The sequence below is a fragment of the Cottoperca gobio genome, chromosome 3 (assembly GCF_900634415.1).
Source record: "Cottoperca gobio chromosome 3, fCotGob3.1, whole genome shotgun sequence".
Classification (NCBI taxonomy): domain Eukaryota; kingdom Metazoa; phylum Chordata; class Actinopteri; order Perciformes; family Bovichtidae; genus Cottoperca; species Cottoperca gobio.
In genome coordinates this window covers 474,116-493,936 of record NC_041357.1, presented here as the reverse complement: position 1 = coordinate 493,936, position 19,821 = coordinate 474,116, and the positions used below count along the sequence as shown (strand labels likewise).

At 44.4% G+C, this 19,821-nt stretch overlaps 1 protein-coding gene across 1 annotated transcript in view; it reads right to left on the bottom strand.

The window, feature by feature from the left end:
• Positions 1 to 522: 522 nt before the first annotated feature.
• il16 (interleukin 16) overlaps positions 523 to 19,821 on the bottom strand; it is a 71,372-nt gene continuing 52,073 nt past the window's right edge. The window contains exons 21-28 of the mRNA XM_029462580.1: positions 17,928 to 18,012; positions 16,301 to 17,424; positions 15,684 to 15,835; positions 15,289 to 15,454; positions 12,669 to 12,770; positions 10,509 to 10,737; positions 2,380 to 2,508; positions 523 to 1,123 (exon numbers count right to left, since the gene is read on the bottom strand). Coding sequence (XP_029318440.1) covers positions 957 to 1,123; positions 2,380 to 2,508; positions 10,509 to 10,737; positions 12,669 to 12,770; positions 15,289 to 15,454; positions 15,684 to 15,835; positions 16,301 to 17,424; positions 17,928 to 18,012 — 2,154 coding nt within the window. The 3' untranslated portion in view covers positions 523 to 956. The remainder of the gene's footprint in view (positions 1,124 to 2,379; positions 2,509 to 10,508; positions 10,738 to 12,668; positions 12,771 to 15,288; positions 15,455 to 15,683; positions 15,836 to 16,300; positions 17,425 to 17,927; positions 18,013 to 19,821) is intronic.

The window sequence follows — 19,821 nt, the reverse complement described above, 5'->3', positions numbered from 1 at the left end:
TATATGCACATGCAGCACTGTGTAGAATAATGCATGAGGAATTAACTGTGCCATGCCATTATTCCAAAACCCCAATAGTCCTAGAAAAGGCCCATTTGTCTGAAAGTCCGTTATCCTGAAAACAAACGCCCATTGCTCTGAAAAAATACACACTAATATCTGCTGTATTCTTACCCTCACCCTAACCAATGTCACTCCTCAAGCCTAAACTTAGAGTGTGTATTTTCAGAATTGTATTGTATTTTCGGGATAACGGGCTTTCGGACAAATGGAACATTTTTCGGACATTTGGGCTTCGGATTAAGAACGATGGGAAGTCCCTGATATGACAGTGGCTGTTGTTAGCATCTAAATGAGACGCTTAGATCTGATGCAGTTTTGTGTTCATTCTGGTGGAGATATATGGATATACTTAATGTTTTGCTTGCCTGTTGAACACCATTGTGTTAGCTTTGATATCCATCAATCCGAGAGCATAAATTCAGTTATTGGAGGACAACAATTAGGAATTTGTGTGCACAATTTTTTCATTTGAGAGCATGATTTATTTATTTGTGTGCACAAATATTTTTTCTTTATTCCCCTATGATACTGGCCGGGCTCTGTATACGACAACTCAGATCCCATTTCACTGTAAACAGTACAGCAGTATGCAGGATAATCCACAGACATGAAACTAACATTGAAACTATTTTCTGAAGGTAGAAGAATGACAGTGAGGTCTGTAAATTATTCACAGTATTTGGGACACATGGCTAGTTACCGGCTAGTTATATGTGGATTTGGGGGGGTTTGCCTGAACAGAAACTTTCATATGGGATCAGGAACGTGACATAAGAATAATAGAAATGTATTCCGAAGTTATCCACCATGTCAAAGGCGGATCACAGCGCCAGTGACATTGTTAGTTTTCTTTGACCTTGTCATTTGTAAGTAGCGCCCAGCAGCTACGTCTGTCATTCTACCCCACCCTGCCTCCTCCTGATGACCGTTGTGATGGCTCCTTCAGGTAAAGCCTTGATCATGTTCCAAGCCTCGAAGCGCGTCATGTCCTGCAGACTGACTCCCTGGACCTGCAGCAGTTCATCTCCATATTGCAGACCGCTCTGCTCTGCTGCCCCGCCTGCAAGGCACACAAAAAGACAGACACACTGTTGATCTGGATATGTTTCACAATATTATCATAACTGCCAAGATGGTTTCAGACCCCCCCACACACTGACACACACACACACACACACAGACACACACAACTACACACACACATTCACACACACAACAAAAAGCCAAATAAATCAGAATCCAGTTGGCCAAGCATTTATTTCAGTAGTTTTCAGTTTTACATAGTTGCTCCACTCCCAGTTTTGAAAATAACTGCATCTCACACATAGTTCACATCTTCTCATCCTTTATAAAAATAAAGATTTTGGAATTGTCTCTCCTTTCTGTGATCGATTATTTCATATTTCTCTAAAGGCCCTGTCACACATATCTGTATGACAGAAACGTATGCCAGCGTATACGAAATATCGGCAATAGGTTGATATAAATTAAGGGTAAGTTGTGATCGTTTGAAGGACGCAGATGATACGCCGAACACACCAGACATACGGCCCTGTCACACAGTTCCGTATGGCAGAAACGTATGCCGGCGTATATGAAAAGTAGCTCCAAATTTGCCAGAGTCCAAATACGTCCAACTTTTCCACAGTGGTGTTGTAGCTGACGTATACATACCGTCAACCGACGTATCCTATATCTAATGTTCCTCTAACGTAGTCAGGTAGGTATTTATGTACTATATTTACGTAGGTAAGTATTCACGTACTGTATTTACGTAGGTAAGTATTCACGTACGTATTCCGTATTCACGTATGTCTAACATAACGTAACGTCTGCATATCTTATGAAGCACACGTTGGGTACGTCCGGTAATTTTGAACATGCTCAAAATATCAGCGTTCAACAACACAGCCCAGCGTAACACCGCCAGCTCTTAACGAATACTACTTATACCTTACCTTATATCAAACCAGCGTGTTGCTGATATTTTGTATACGGCATATTTTTGCAGTTATGCATTTGTTGTGTATAAGTCTGATACATTTTGTATAAGTAAGTGATACGATATAAATAGGTTAGACATGCTTATCTGTATAGGTTCACTTTTCCGATCCGATGAAAAGTTGGACGTATTTGGACTCTTTTCATATATGCCAGCATACGTTTCTGCCATACGGATATGTGTGACAGGGCCTTTATAAGTCAACTTTCTGCCAATAAATTCAATAAATTAACAGAGGCACTTTTAAATCAATTGGAAATTGTTTTATTGTAAATATAATGAAATCAAATAATGTCATCAGCATGAGTTTGTACCTTTAAAGATCCTATTGATAACTAAAGGTCTGTCTCCATGGATTGAGCCTTTTCCTCCTTCAAGAGTAAACCCAACTCCTCCAGCTCCTTTCTCCAGCTCCACACTCACCGGCGCTCCCTGCTCCTCCACTACAACATACACAACACAATTAACAAAACAGTCGCCTCCATACGTCCATTGAACAGCTGAAAAAAATCAATGTTAAAGGGACAATTTGGATGTTTTGTAGTGGAGTTGTATAAGGTGCTTATCCATAGTCAGTGTATGGTGGTCGGCACCAGTTTGGAGAAACCGACAGAAGTACCAGCAAGGAAGGAAAGCAAGTGCTGCTGTTTCTCAGCAGAATGTAGAAAAGCCCTCCTAAAAAAATCAATATCAGTTCAAAGGATTACTTTTCAACTGGCTTTGTATCGTTGCCTTATGGGAGGGGGGTATGTGCAAATGAACGATGTTTGGTTTCCTTACGTGATACTGGTGCACAGAGCTCACCGCTCAGCGAGCAACCGGCCTGATGCGATCGGCCTGATGCCGGCGAGGGAAGCCGAGCATCGTTCATTTGCACATACCACCGATGTGACGATACAAAGCCCTTCTGAAAATCTGCAAAGCAATCCTTTAAGATTTAAAGGATTGCTTTACAGATTATAGCGTATTCTTAATATAGCGTGATTTGTATTAACGCTACATTAACGCTGTATTAACTGTATTAATTATATTAACTGTATGCGTTACTGTATTAACGCTGTATCACGAAGTGATCTGATCACTTAGCGTAATTTAAGTGAAATATAGCGTACACTTAAAGTTTAAATGTACGCTCTATTTAGAATATTTTCACGCACTACCTTACCGTCAGACAGCCATTTCTGACGGGGAACTGAAGCAGTTTTCTATGCTCTCTTCAAACAACCAGATTCCAGGTTAAAACAAGGAACGGTTAGTTTGTTTGTGTTATTGTGTAACTGGTGTTTTAAAGGATTTGTTTGGATTCATCACAGTAACTGTTCAGGCCATCGGTAGACCAGCAACTCCCGTGTTCTGTGACCTAAAATCAGAATTTTTTTCAAAAGAAGTCTTGTGGCTTTGAAGAAAGCATCGATAACTTCAGTTTCCTGTCAGATAGGGCTGTCTGATGGCAAGGTAAAGCCTTGAATATATTTAAAGTGTGGCATAATATGTCAGGACAGACAGACGAGGACCCAGGAGCGCAATTTCGAGATCAAGGTTTTATTGAAACACACATCCTCAGCGGCACCGTCTCCATCAGAAGACTCGACATCCGAGGGCCCCAGCTCAGAACCAGGTTCAGGGTCAGGATTAGACACCGGAGCAGGAGCAGCAGGACCTGGAAGTGGATCTACATGGCAAGAAGCCCTGCGCAGACCCCGTCGGAGAGATGGCTGGTCAGGGTGTTGGCGATGGAATTCAGTGATGAGGGCCGGATCCACAATTCTTCCAGCGGGAACCCAAGACCTCTCTTCAGGACCATAACCCTCCCAGTCCACCAGATATTGGATGCCCCTACCCCTTCGTCGAGAGCGGAGCAGTCGCCGGACCGTGTAGACGGGGCCACCGTCGAGGAAGCGCGGAGGAGGAGGCGGTGGTGCTGCTGGGACCAGTGGGCTCTCATGTACAGGTCTGAGCTTGGAGATGTGGATGTTGGGATGTACCTTCATGGTCTTGGGTAGCAGTAGTCGGACTGCCGTAGGGCTGATGACCCTCTGTATGGGAAAGGGTCCAATGAAGCGAGACGCCAGTTTCCGCGACTCCACCCGCAGTGGTATATCTCGAGCCGACAACCAGACCTTCTGTCCGACATGGTAAACTGGTGCTGGGGTCCTCCTCCGGTTAGCTCCGATAGCATAGCTTGCACTGGACTTCAGGAGTGTGGCGCGAGCCTGGGCCCATGTGCGGCGGCAGCGGCGGGCATAGGCGAGCGCAGAGGGACAGGTAGCATCTCCCTCCTGACTGGTAAACAGAGGTGGTTGATATCCATAAACGCATTGAAAGGGGGAGAGTCCGGTGGCAGAACTGGTGAGGGAGTTGTGGGCATATTCTACCCAGAGAAGATGTTGGGCCCAAGCACGGGGGTTGCGTGAGGTCACACACCTCAGTGCCTTCTCCAGCTCCTGGTTCATGCGCTCCGTTTGACCATTCGACTGTGGGTGGAATCCCGATGACAGACTGGCGGTTGCCCCAAGAAGGTTGCAGAATTCCTTCCAGAAGGCCGCAGAGAATTGAGGGCCTCGGTCTGACACAATATCCCTGGGCAGACCATGGACTCGAAACACATGTTCCAAGACCACCCGGGCGGTCTCCTTTGCAGTTGGCAGCTTTGGGAGGGGCACGAAGTGGGTCATTTTACTGAAGCGGTCAACGATGGTGAGGACGACAGTGTTTCCTTCAGATTGAAAGTAACGAAGTCCAGGGAGATATGGGACCAGGGTCGCATGGGCACTGGCAGAGGCTGGAGTAACCCAGCTGGGGGCTGACTGGGGGTCTTGTGCTGGTTGCAAGTGGGGCAAGCTCTAACAAACTCCTGGATATCTTTCCTCATCAACGGCCACCAGAAACGTTGGGAGAGCAGATGGAGGGTGCGTGTGATTCCGGGGTGACAGGCCAGGCGAGAGTTGCCCCCACTGAATCACCTGAGACCTCAGATCTGCTGGGACAAAGAGACGGTTAGAGGGACATGCACTGGGGCTCGGCTGGTTCCGGATGGCTTCTCTGACCTGCTCCTCAATGTCCCAGGTCAAGGCAGCAACAACACAGGGGCGTGGGAGGATGGTTGTCGGCTTCTCATTGGATGCCTCATCCTTCTGAAACATCCTGGAGAGTGCGTCGGGCTTGATATTGTGGGAGCCAGGACGGTAGGAGAGCGTGAAGTTAAAACGGGTGAAGAATAATGACCGCTGGCGGGAGTTCAGCCTCCTGGCTGTCTGGATATACTCCAGGTTTTTATGGTCTGTCCAGACCACAAACGGAACTTTAGACCCCTCCAACCAGTGGCGCCACTCCTCGAGGGCGAGCTTGACGGCCAGTAGCTCGCGGTTGCCGATGTCGTAGTTGCATTCTGCTGGAGTCAGTCTACGGGAGTAAAAGGCACAGGGGTGCATCTTGCCATCCTCTGCTGCTCGTTGAGAAAGCACCGCTTCAACTCCTACATCCGAAGCATCCACCTCCACCACAAACTGCCGTCCAGCGTCAGGCATTTGGAGAATAGGGCCTGAGGTGAAACGAGCTTTGAGGGTCTTGAAGGCTTTGTCAGCGGCTGCTGTCCACTGAAACGGCTGTTTCACGCTGGTCAGCGCAGTGAGTGGTGCTGCCACTGTGCTGTAACCCCGGATGAATCTCCTATAAAGTTGGCGAACCCCAGGAACTGCTGCAGTCTTTTACGGGTCTCTGGAACCGGCCACGGCATCACAGCAGACACCTTTGCAGGATCCATTTGAACGCTGCCTTCGGTCACCACATAACCCAGGAATGAGACAGACTTGGCGTGGAACTCGCACTTCTCTGCCTTCACGAAGAGAGAGTTCTCCAGCAACCGGCGTAGAACCAACTGGACATGGTGAGTGTGTTCTGTCTGAGTCTTTGAAAAGATCAAAATGTCGTCAAGGTAAACGAAAACAAACTTATTGAGCATGTCTCTGAGGATGTCATTTACCAGCGCCTGGAACACTCCCGGGGCATTGGTGAGACCGAACGGTATGACGAGACATTCGTAGTGTCCTGTTGGAGTGTTGAATGCAGTCTTCCACTCGTCACCCCCTCTCATCCGCACCAGATGGTAGGCATTCCGCAGGTCTAGCTTGGTGAACACTGTGGCCCCTTGCAGCAGTTCAAAGGCAGAGGAGAGTAGGGGTAGAGGATAACGATTCTTGAATGTAATGTCGTTCAAGCCCCGGTAATCGATGCACGGACGGAGAGAGCCATCCTTTTTTCCGACAAAGAAGAATCTCGCTCCCGCGGGGGAAGATGATGGACGGATTATGCCGGTGGCCAGTGAGTTGCTTATGTAGTCCTCCATGGCTTTTCTTTCTGGGGCTGACAGCGAGTAGAGACGGCCCTTCGGGGGTGTGGTGCCAGGCAGAAGGTCGATGGCGCAGTCATATGGTCTGTGTGGTGGCAGAGACGTGGCCTTGGACTTGTTGAACACCTCTCTCAAGTTGTGATAACAGGCAGGAACATTGGATATGTCGGGGGCGGTGCTGGAAGCTCCCCGGTCGATTGGCAAGATGGCTCCCTTTAAGCAGGTCCGATGGCAGCCCCTCCCCCACTCGCGTATTGTGCCTGTTTCCCAGTCAAGTTGGGGGTTATGAAGACGGAGCCACGGAAATCCAAGGATGAGCGGTTGGCCGGGTGAGGGTAGGAGGTGGAACTGGATGGACTCCTGGTGGTTTCCTGACAGCAGAATTGTCACAGGGGCCGTGATGTGAGTAATGGTGCCGAGACGGTGTCCATCCAGGGCTCGTGCAGGAACGGGTAGAGTGAGTTGTTGATGGTTCACGCCCAGTTGCCGCGCGAGCTCTGTGTCCATTATGTTTGTTTCGGCTCCGGAATCCACTAGGGCGGCCAGGGTGTGAGTTGTGTCGGAAAGTCGAAGGCGGAGCTGGAGCAGGGGTTTTCGGATGGGGGGAGACTGAAGATGTATTGAGCTCACCAGGATCTCCCCTACACCTGGTGAGCTGCGGCTTTTGACGGGCAGGTGGTGACACGATGACCTTCGCCACCGCAGTAGAGACAAAGGTTTGAGGCTAGACGGCGCCGTCGCTCCTCGGGGGTGAGGGAGACGCGACCAATCTCCATGGGCTCAGGTTGATTGAGTTGGCTTTGGGGCTTGACAGGCGGGGGGTGGAACGTGGAGGACTCCCCCCGAATGCGGATGGCTGGTTGACTCAGACGCCCTCTCTCTCTTCTGCGGGTCTGGATACGCCGATCAATGCGAACGGCAAGGGCAATGGCGTCATCAAGTGTCTTGGGCTGCTCATGAGAGACGAGCTCGTCTTTAATGTAGTCTGCCAGGCTGTGGAGGAAGGCGTGCACCAGTGCCTCGGAGTCCCACGAGCTGCGACTTGCCAGGGTACGAAAGTCTATAGAGAAGTCTGCCACCGTCCGATTGCCCTGGCGGGTGGTCAGCAGTGCTTGTGATGCTTCGGTTGTTGTTGAACCTAAGTCAAAGACCTTTAACATCTCCTCTTCGAAGGCACTGAAGGAGGCACAGGCTGGGGTCTCCTGGTCGAACTCTGCCGCTCCCCACAACCGAGCTCGGCCGGTGAGATGGGTAATGACGTAACCCACCCTGGCTCCCTCCGTCGAGAAGGTCCTGGGCTGTAATGCGAACTGCACTCGGCAGCTGGTCAGGAAGGCTCGGATCTGCTTCGGGTCACCGTCAAAGCGTTCCGGATGGCCAATCTTCGGTTCTGGAACAGACGAAGCAGGAGTGGCCGCATTGGTGAGTAGCAGCAGGGCTTGGGCTAGTAGTTGTTGCTGCTGTTGTAGCTGTTGCTGCTGTTGTTGGCTGAGTTGGAGCAGGGAAGCGATATCGCCGGTCATCCGAATGATGTCTCCCTCAGTGCGTTCCAGTCGCTGTAGGGCAGACATCTCAGTCTCTACCTGCATGCTGGTCTGGGCGTGCGCTGGGTCCATGATGGTCAAATCGTTCTGTCAGGACAGACAGACGAGGACCCAGGAGCGCAATTTCGACATCAATCGAGATGTCTAGCAACTTTTTGATGTTAAACACAGACAAAACTGAAGTTATTATACTTGGCCCTAAACGCCTCCGAAACGCATTTTCTAATGACATAGAAGCTCTGGATGGCATTAACTTGGCCTCCAGCACCACTGTAAGGAATCTTGGCGTCATCTTTGATCAAGATCTGTCGTTTAACTCCCACATAAAACAAATCTCAAGGACTGCCTTCTTTTATCTACGTAACATTGCAAAAATAAGACACATCCTGTCTCAAAATGATGCAGAAAAACTAGTCCATGCATTTGTTACTTCAAGGCCGGATTACTGCAACTCATTGTTATCAGGTTGTCCCAAAAAGTCGCTTAAGACTCTTCAGTTGATCCAAAATGCAGCGGCACGTGTATTGACTAGAACAAGGAAACGGGATCATATTACTCCTGTATTAGCTGCACTGCACTGGCTCCCGGTAAAATACAGAATAGAATTCAAAATCCTTCTCCTGACTTACAAATCAATTAATGGTCAGGCTCCAGTATATCTTAAAGATCTCATAGTACCTTATAAACCAACTAGAGCATTACACTCCCAGACTGCAGGGTTACTTGTGGTTCCTAGAGTCTCTAAGAGTACAATGGGAGCCAGAGCCTTCAGCTATCAAGCTCCTCTCCAGTGGAACCAGCTTCCAGTTTGTGTTCGGGAGGCAGACACACTCTCCACATTTAAGAGTAGGCTAAAGACTTTCCTTTTTGATAAAGCTTATAGTTAGGGCTGGCTCAGGTTTGCCCTGGATCAGCCCCTAGTTATGCTGCTATAGGCTTAGACTGCCGGGGGACACCTCCCTGCTCTCTTCCTTCTCTTCCTCTCTCCTCCCCTCTCCTCTCTTCTTCCTCTCTATCTGTATGCATTTATGTAAATGTATGTTACTAACTCACCATCCGGGGCATCATCCCCGGAGTGTCTGTCTCTCATGTGGCAGGTTGCCACTGATAAAGTTTACGTCAGGATCATGAATCGTGACAGCGCCTGCTGACCTGGTCCTGCTGGACACCGGGAAGCCTTTTTGACATTTTCCTGGATTCATCCATACTTTCTATTTCTTTTTTTTTCAACACAACATAATTTCTGTCAAATGTTGTATTTGTACTATGTTGTTTATCCTGTACACACGACATCTATTGCACGTCTGTCCGTCCTGGGAGAGGGATCCCTCCTCAGTTGCTCTCCCTGAGGTTTCTTCCATTTTTTCCCCTTTAATTTTGGGGTTTCTTTTAGGAAGTTTTTCCGTGTGCGATGCGAGGGTCTAAAGACAGAGGATGTCGTAACCTGTACAGTCTGTAAAGCACACTGAGACCAATGTATAATTTGTGATATTGGGCTATACAAATAAATTTGATTTGATTTGATTTGAAGGTTTTATTGAAACACACACACACACACACACAGAGGGCCGAATGAGGCACGGCAGTAGTACAGTTCAGGGATATTCAAAACTCGTAAGGCGGAAGGCAAGTCGGGTTTACCGGGGCTGGAGATCAGAGTAGTAGTAAGCAGGCAGGCAAGCAGGCAGGCATAATTGAAAACAATTAGTGGTGTTACCAGGCAGGGAGAGGGCTCATGACATAATGCTTATTCGTTTGCTGCTGCCCCCAGTCCACAGCAGGACATTGCTTAGCTTCAGTGCTGATGGTACTCCTGTCTGTTTCTCCAAGCTGGGGGCGACCGCCATCTACTGTAGGTACATTGTAAATTAACTTGCCTTTATATAGCGCTTTACTTGTTTTCCGACCCCTCAAAGCTCTAACTGACTAGTGCCGGCCCGTCCAGTCTAGTATGAATAGTGAGTCACTGTAGCTCCAGTCTGCCTCAGTACAAAGGGAGAAGACTCGGGTCAGACTCAGGGTCAACATCCATGATCCTGCACGTTTTGATAGTTTATTTTGATTAAATCCAAAGTGGCAGAAACGAGAAAACGACTCGCAGCTTCACCTCGTTCTCACCGTCTATGGGTGGCTGCTCCACCGGGAGGAGAGTGCGCGTTGGCTGGGAGACGGACAGATCTTCTGTTAGCAGTGAGCAGATAGCTCTGATAAAAACAACTGATAACAAACTTTCTGTTGCTGTCGTTACTCAGGTTAGACCCAGCGCTCCATCAGCCTGCTGTTACTCCCGGTGCTGGGATATTCACCAGACTATTCTTTCCCTCGTCTCTCGCCCAGACCCCAGCAACATACAAACTATCCGAACATAACATAACACGGAGCTTACAGTCCCCAGTGACACAGTAAAAATCTTTAAGAGAGATATATAGCTGTAGAATACAATACACAAAAAATTGATTGAAACCCTGTTTTTAAAAGCATTGGAAATGTGGAGAGGTCCACACTTTGGAGGTGTTGGGACGACATCCTTGTATGCTGTTGAATGACTCACCTGCAGGGTTGGGCTCTTCGCTCCTGCAGCCTCCCTCTCTTCCTCCCTCCTCTGCTCTCTTGCAGACGACCACCACAGCCAGATTCAGACTGCGGGCCTGACGAAGAGAAGCGGTGGCATCTGCGTGTGTGACACTATGCATTGTTTGTCCGTTTATAGACAACACCTCGTCTCCCTTCTGAATGGTTCCCTCCTGAGCTGCCAGGCCGCTGGGAAACACTCTGTGGACCTGGAGAGAAGACATTCAGTGTCTCACACTCAGAACACTCATCTGTCTGTTTAGTGGCAGACAATTAATCTCACATCAAACCAAAACCCTTGATACACATCTTAGAATCAACTCTTGTGCCAGAAAACATTTTTTGCAGAGATTAATTCCAAGTGCACAAAAATAGATGCTTGTAAAAGGCAGCTACGTATCTAGAAATACAAAAAGTCATCCCTGGCCACAAGTTCTCATCCACATCACACAAAATGCATTCAATGACCACATCTTTGAAAAACATCTCTCTCACTGAAACTCAACCACCACCAAAACCCTGTGTATCTAAACTCCATTTTGCACATTCACATCCTATTGTAAAAACAATTACATTTGCATTAAAAACCTAAAAACAATGACTGTAAATTTGACTGCAATTTTCTACCTACTGCTACACAAACAATGCATTAAGTCCTAATTGGGACATACAACATTGTATGCATCTTTTCATTCCATGTTCAGATTTTCCTCTGACACAATGAATGCTGTGTGTCTGGACATACTGCATATGCAGAAGGCCAGGCATTGAAAGATTATTCTCTAACAACACCTAAAATAAGTAAATCCTACATTACTGTAATACAAAACAACATGTTGTACTTCTCTGCCCTGTGGTTTACTGTGTGCTCTGTGTCCACCAAAAAGTTAGTTTTTATTCAAGACACCACTCATATATACATATATACAGTGGTATTTACATAATTTGTAAGTTATGTTAGATGATTAGTCATCTAACATGCAGTAAGCTATACAGTATTGCTGGAGGTTATATGGCATTAAATTCCAATTAATATTACTGTAACAATCAATACATGTTGCACTTCTTTTTACAAACGTATGGCTATTCTGGTGATTAACATTATTAATGCAGGGCTGCTTACCTGAGTGACAATGAGGCAAGGAAAGGCAATTTTATTATTACAGAGAAGCTAAATGTCCCTTACATTAAATTGCATACAGCAACAAGTCACATGAAACAGGTGTCTCCCATGACCCACGCACGCACATACACACACGCACACAAAACACACACACGCACGCATGCACACAAAACACACAGATAGGGTTTTCTGTTTACTTTTGAATGTAGACACAGTTGTGACAGATGTCAGGTCAACAGACAGTGTGTTCCAGAGAACAGGTCCACAGTTGCTAATGTTCAGCAGATCTGGATCCAGCATAAAGTCAAATTATACTACGTCTACATTTACAGTGATACAATATATTCAATAACTAAAATGAAAGTTTCAAAAGTAATTGTCATTCTACACCATTACAAATCTTGACTTTTGTATAAATTGCACATTTTTTGTGTCCTTGCTATTGACACAATATTTAATGAATGAGCACTGCAGGCTGTGTTTTAACAAGATTATTTGATATTCTATAAACAACGATTAAAATTCAGTGATAAGCATATACTGTACAATGCTGTATTGCTGTGATAAACTTTCTTTATTAACTAGTTCCAAATAAAGATATCTACAGTGTGTTATATTTTAAATGTAATGTTTAAATGCTGTGAGCACCACAGATGGAGGCAGAAATCTAAGATGAAACCAGAACTATCTGCACACATATATACCACTCAGTGAGGAGACAAGGCTCCTTACACAGGCTTGGGAGTGTTGTGACAGAGTGCCACCTGCTGGTCTGCAGAGGTAACACTTACAGATTCAGGAAGTCAATAAAACTGTTAGAATCCAGAATGAAGGACGTTCTCCTCACATGTTCAAGATCACCGCGGCCATGTTAGTCCAACCCTTCTTGTAGTGTGAGTGTGTGTGTTGTAGTATGATCAATGTGTGTGTTGTAGTGTGATCAGTGTGTGTGTTGTAGTGTGATCAGTGTGTGTGTTGTAGTGTGATCAGTGTGAGTCTCCAATGAGTGCTGCTTACTGTCAGAGCTTTGCTCTCCAGGTCAGACCCTCCAGCGATGCTAAAGCCCAGCCCAGCTCCCTGCTCTTTATGCAGAATCACAACATGGATGTTCACCAGTTGCTGTTGAAAAAGCGTAGCATTCTGCATCACTGTAATATATTCATCATCCATCTATGAACTGATGAAAACTAAACCATATTATGTTATTTTTAAAGTTGCACTATGAAACTCTGATAAAGTGCATGTTTATATACGTATATATACATATATATATATTTTTTTTTAGGGCTGTCGAATTAGCGCGTTCATTTCGATTAATTAATCACAGAATAAATAACGCGACAAAGAAATTAACGCAGATTAATCGCGCTTTTAGATGCCCCTTGACTCTTTACATCACTGACGCGGCGCGGCCAAGGCAGCCTCGTCAACATGATGAAGCGGATGAGAAAACGTCACGTGGCCCAGTAAATTGAAAGTTTACATTTAATAAACTCCCGGATGCTCACTTTAGCATCAGCTGATGCTAAAGTGAGCGACCCGTCTCGTTATACATCTCGATCAGGCGTTCAGACGCAGAATGAGTCAGTCTACCTGAGACACATTAACAACTCCATCACTAAATAAGAACAGAGTTCCATTCGTTCGGTTGTTTTTATTATAAATAATATCAGCGTGAAATGACAATAATTAAACACGTACTATAGACGGAATCAGAGTTTCGGGCTTCCGGTGGAATCACAATGCATGCTGGTGTGGCAAGCCTAGAAAAGTGTGCACCAACTCTACAAGGGCCGCCATATTGGATTTCTTCTCTACGTGTTTACATTGTATTTAGCTTATTCTTCAAGCATGTTGACATTGTATTTCGCTAGTTTTTAGTGTGTAATCATCGCTCTTCTAGTTATGGGATTTGGACACCAAGTGGGAACAGTGGGAAAAAGCTAAATAAATGGGCAGAATCTCATTGTGAGCTTCACGATTGCAAAAATTGCGACTGCAAGCCCCCGTTCGAACTATTTCCATTTTCCAACAGCACTAAAGAACAATGATAGAAGGCTAGCATGGACCAAAGCTGTAAAGAGACAGGATTACAATGGGAAGTCTTGGGAGCCCAAGAAATCTTTGTGGATTTGCAAATGAATTCCCTGATCATGAACTCAACCTGGGGTATGTAGTCTATCTACTTGATTTATATATTGACAAATGTACTTTCTATATATTGAGTTTTATAATAATTAACAAACACAAGTTAAGTATATGTTTATAATAGCTTACCCTGCAACACAACTGCAATAAGCACTTATGATATCGCCAGTTTTCTTGACTGCGCAGATCCATGCCGAATGTGGCGCATGGGAAATTTTCATTGAATGAGTACATTTTGCTTTCAAAAAGCAATACTCAGAATCTGCGAGAGGATTGAAAGATATGTGTTTCAACCAGCCAGAGTCAAACTGTCTAAATGTTTTGCCTTCTTTGTATTCGTTCAAAGTTCGTTCATGAAACTCGACATCGTTCACTGGGTGGTCAGACATTAAAAATAATGTTATATCGCTGAGGTATATCGGCGGCCAAGAAGTCATGCTGTTGTTTTCATTGACCCAGCCATCCTGCAATGTCAAGGAATCAGGCACTGAAACGCCACTCGGCATAACCAAAAGCTTAGTCTTTTCTTTTTCTGTGATTGAAAGTCTTTCGTTAGCTGTTGGTTGCTCCTCAATGCCCATCTCTGATGCAGCAAACACCCTGGCAATAAGCTCGAGTTTTGTTCCAGAAACCTTTAAATTCCGCTTGCGGCAAAATACTTTCAAAGCTTCGACTTTCCACATCTGAACCTCATCATAAGAAAGGAGTTCAGAAGAGTAGTAGGTTTGTTTACAACACGCTTGAAGAATAAGCTAAATACAATGTAAACACGTAGAGAAGAAATCCAATATGGCGGCCCTTGTAGAGTTGGTGCTCACTTTTCTAGGTTTGCCACACCAGCATGCATTGCGATTCCACCGGAAGCCCGAAACTCCGATTCCGTCTATACAGGCTGAAACACAGACGTGTTTACAGTTCAATCTGGTTCCGGATTCCGGTCGCGCATGCGCCAATACAAGGGACCGTCCATTTATGCAATCCGTATAGTACAATGTTCTCTAATCACAAAATGTATTGCAATGGACTGCAGGTGGTAGAAGACAGGGGGTTAACGGAGGAGTTACAGATGGCGTGAAATCACACAACTTTTAAGCCGCCACAAGATATTGTTTATTGTGCAATGAAAGATTTATAATATAATATTTTATAATAATTGTGGCATACAAGATATTGTAGAAATAGTATTTAAATGAAAGACATGTTGACCAGTTTATAATGATAATATATATTTATATATATTATATAATATATATAATATAATATAATTGATTCACTTATCTTCCAAAATCCATTTGAATATTTTGAAATGCTTCTCACAGCAAATATTGATATATGCGATCAATTTAGATTAATTAATCACAAAGCTTGTAATTAATTAGATACATTTTTTTAATCGCTTGACAGCCCTAATTTATTTTCTTAATACTTTTTACAGTTTTATAATCTGTCTTTAAAAAATGGTGCAAGTGAAAGTCTGAGTGTTTTTTACCTTCAGCGTCTCTTCATTCAGATCTTTGACTTCCTGGATCATCCTTTGTATTTCCTGTGAGGGGATGGCTGAGATGACAGAGTAAGCGCAAGCAGAAGTGACTGCTGCCTCGTCGTGAGATCCCCCCTCCCCGCGCTCAATGGTACACTCCCTCAGTGTGGCCAAGCTGTGTTTAAAATGACGAAACATTACATGAGGATGTAACATTATATTCTTGCACTATATAACTGTGCTATATGTTCTGCCAATTTAGACTTGCCGCTGCTTTGCTGGTAAAACAGGAAGTAAACATTTTTCCAATCTGAACCACTTCATTATGAATATAAAACATGCTTTAGTCCCTGTATAAATAATAAAACACTATGTGTTTAGCCAAACCTCTCTGCAAGTCTTACCTAACAGAGAACCCTCTGTCGGTTCCGTCCAGACCGTGCTCAGACTCCCGAAGGTTAGTCAAATCCCCTGTAGAGGGCTCCTGCATATCTGAGGAGCGAGGGTTACCATGGCAGTGGTACATGGGTAGAGAGCGCATCAACGCTTGTGAAACCTGAAACAAAACACATATTAACATATTAAAATAGAATAGGTTACATTAGAAATCTGTTTAGTCTTGTGCCAAACAGTATTGCATAGACTAGATTAAAATTAAAATATAACAAATTGAGCTGTTAGACACATTAACATTTTTAATTTCAATGTTTTATGGGTATATTAAACTGTACAAAATAAAGATAGGAACATTCCAAACTATGTGTATGATGAGAAAAATGTGTGTTGTAGAGATATTACAAGCTAAATATAGAAAATATAGATCAAAATCATATAAAATCATATATAATAAATAAGTTATGCTTACCTCCAAATAAAATGGTTTAGATAACAGTTATAACTGATTGAAATGATGGTCTACAACTACTAACATAAGGCACATAAATGTATTTAGAATTTCCCTTGAAATAATGTTTATGTGACAAAAAAGCAAATTACCAAAGTTCTTCACATGGCAGATTACCTGGTAACTGAAGGCGAGGATTTCCCATAAACTCTCTCCCTCCAGGCCTCTCTGATGGTCACTGTCTGTGGGTGGAGCAGCACTCAGCGTCGTGCTCAGCAGCTTTACTTTTCCATCTTTCTCCATCCCAACTGGAAGACTTTCCTCCTCAGCTTGATAGGATCTCATGGATGTTGCAGGTAAGACTTTGTACTCTGTGGAGCTGGTAAGATCCACTCTTTCTAGCTCAGACTCCTGTTTTGAAGGATCTGGAAACAAAAAAGGATCATGTATCCCTAAGTCCAGATCAGTGCTGATGCTGTCACAAAGTGGCAGATCTGAAGGGGGTTGGATAGAGGGAGGGTCATCTTCAGTGGACTTGGCTGTTATTTGACTAGACACTTCAGAAGTTGAAGAGGTGATAGCAGAGACATTTGTGTTTTCTGGCTCACTATCAGATGCAGACTGGCTTGCCTGGATCTCTTCTGGGATTTCATGTTTGCCCTTCACACAATCTCCATGTGAGGCAGGGTGACTCCTGGAGTTCTCTAGAGGAAGAGAGGTGGAAGGGGCAGCAGGCCTCCTGTTAGCCTCCTTCTCTGTACCCTCTGGACTTGAAAAAGTCTCAAATGAGTGGATCTTTTGTTTGATTGACAGGTTAGCTGAAGATGAGGCAGATCTGACTCCGAAGCTTCTGCTGAAGCCCACAGCGGAACTCTGGTCTGCGGGTTTAGCTTGCTTCTTTTGGACTTGCTCATTCCGAATTTTCCTCAGACTCTGGCGAAACCAGACAGGCTTGGGGGCCACAGGGGGCCCCATCTTTGCTCCTGGAGGAGTTTCACATGTACTTTCTGAAGTCATGTGTGATGGAGGATCTGAAGTAACATCTGCAGCTGTGCCATTTAGCTCAGACAAGTTCTCTTCTTCACTCATTGTGGCAGTCTTACTGTGGACGCTGATAGACTGGGTCCTGTCTGCAGCGTGGTGATGGTGGAGGTGGTCTAGCTCGCGCAGCTCTTCAGGGGAGTTGTCTGAAAGGCGAACCCAGGGATCCTGAATCTGTTCGTGGGTATGTTGGTCAATACGAGCCTGTCTCCTCAGAGCTCCTCTCTTTGGCTGCAAGTAGAGCACAGCTGATGAATCGCCTGTCCACACAACGCAGAGGAAAGTAGAAAAGTCTGAGAGGTGCTCCTGTGTTTCAAACATGTTCATGTCACAAACTCATGAATAGATATCACTGTGTATTCACACTGTGATGGTTGGAATAGTTAGCATCCAGGCCTCTGCCAGTATTAATAATATTATCATTCAAATGTATTGACATTTATTTACAATAAAATGCGGGGCTTTGAGATAGCATATACTCACAATTATGCAACTAATGCTGCAGTCTAGTATATATAATGAAAACCATGGTGTAGCTAAAGCAAGTGATCATCAACATTTCTGCAGCAGTTAGACTCCATTACCCATATCCTGATTGAATTATATTTACTGACCTCAAACAGGAAATGGAACTTTAGTTACTTTCCACCGAAATACTGATAACCACAGTACCAGGATAATCATGCTGTTCATTGTTAAAATCAACCGCCTGATTCATCAGCTATCTGAAGATGCATTTAGGTGCTTAATTTAGGTTTCTTACCTGTGTGTAGTCTTTCGCTGGTGTAGACTGCAGTGTCTGGATGAGAGGTCCCCGCTGACACTTCTCTTATTCGTTCTCCTTCCTGCTACACAAACAGGAAGTATTATGTCACAACAGCTTCTCTCGTATCAACCACACAGAGGTGCAATAATGTACCCTGCTTCCGCTCAGACATTCATTCACATCACTGCTACTGCTTTCACTCCGCTTGATTAAGTCAGTAACAGGCCCATAACCTAATCAGCAACAAGTGGCATACAGGCAGCGGTTACATTGGGAGCCCATGTCCAATTAAATTGGGGGTTTGGGTACTGATGGGGGGGTTTCCACATACCACACTGTTAATACATTTTGATAGGGACTATTTCTCCAGTCACACTAAACTCTATTCACCATTCACCTCCATTGTATGGGTCAAATTTAGGAGACAAATATCTCAAATTGAATTTAGCTATCTAAATGGCCAGATACCACTATGGTCAAACAAGAATATTTAAAATGTTATTGTATTTTATTTATTGTTCATTTTGATGAAGTGTCCTTTTAATGATGTGTGGTGGAAAAACATTGAACTCTGTGAAGTACTGTGAAGTCCCAAAAGATCTACCCGTAATAATTTTCACTTCAAAGTTGGCAATGGTGTGACATGGATGGAGAAAAAGCTGAGCTCAATTGAGCCCCTGCACGGTGCAGATGACATGCACTGCTTTCATGCTGACATGCACACAAACATACACAGATGTTTGTAAAAGCATGCATAATCAGCAGGATTGGAACATAATATGGGTATTGTATGTACCATATTATGCATTTGCACTGCTTATTCATTATAACATTTACATTATCAAGGCCATTTACACACACACAGAAGAAACACACACACACTTACACTACAAGTATGTGTGAACCTGAACATTTTAAATGTTCATTTCAGACAATTGATAGTAAGGAATTTATGAGAAATTGTCCAAAGGGCTTTAAATTGATTTATAAAGCATTAACCCTTAAGAAAGTCATCATTTACAATTTATAAAGCATAAAATAGGGTGCTTTATCAGAGTAGTACTAACAATACATATTGAAAAGTACAGCAGCTAAACACAGCACTGTAATTAAACACTTGGCCCATTCTCTGTAATGTCTATGACTAGGATGACAGCTTTATGTTTAATTAATCAGACAAAACCACGCACTGTGTTCAACATGCAAAACGCAGGAAGCCACATCACATCACTTCACATACATTCCTTAAGAGTAACCTCAGGATCTTTCGCAAGGCCTTGTACATACTGCAGAAGAACTGCAGGCAGTGGAAGGAGAGAGTGGAAGGAGTGTTACATATTACTCTTTTCAGAAGAATCATGATTAGTACATTCAGAGACACACAATTAATATAAAGGGGATCAGTACATTGAGAAATTGTAGAAGTCCCCCTGCCATTTCTAAGAGTGAAAGTGAAAAACACAGACTGTGATGCAGATAGAGTTGACATACTTCTGACATCCTTATATGGGCACTGAATTAGAAAGTGTTTGATACACCTAATTAGCTATCTGAGCAGCATCTCTCAGACAGTGCAAGGTTTTAGTGTCTTTTTTATGTATGCCAAGTAGGATGTGTGAGATTGGTTCCCCGTTGCCCATCCCACTTCCTGGTTGACATCCAAATCCTGTTTGGAGCGGCACCTGGTCCAGCTCTCCAATCCAGGAAATGCAATTCAGGGCACCAGATATGTATATGGCCAGTGATGGAAGGGTAAGTTTGTAATTTCTTTACATTTTTGACAAATGTTGGCACAGAAATGGCAAACATTGCTGAAACTCAACAGTTCTGCTATCTGACACAAACCTGACAGATCCTGACAAAGTATCTGGTTCTGGGTCAGGTTCAAATC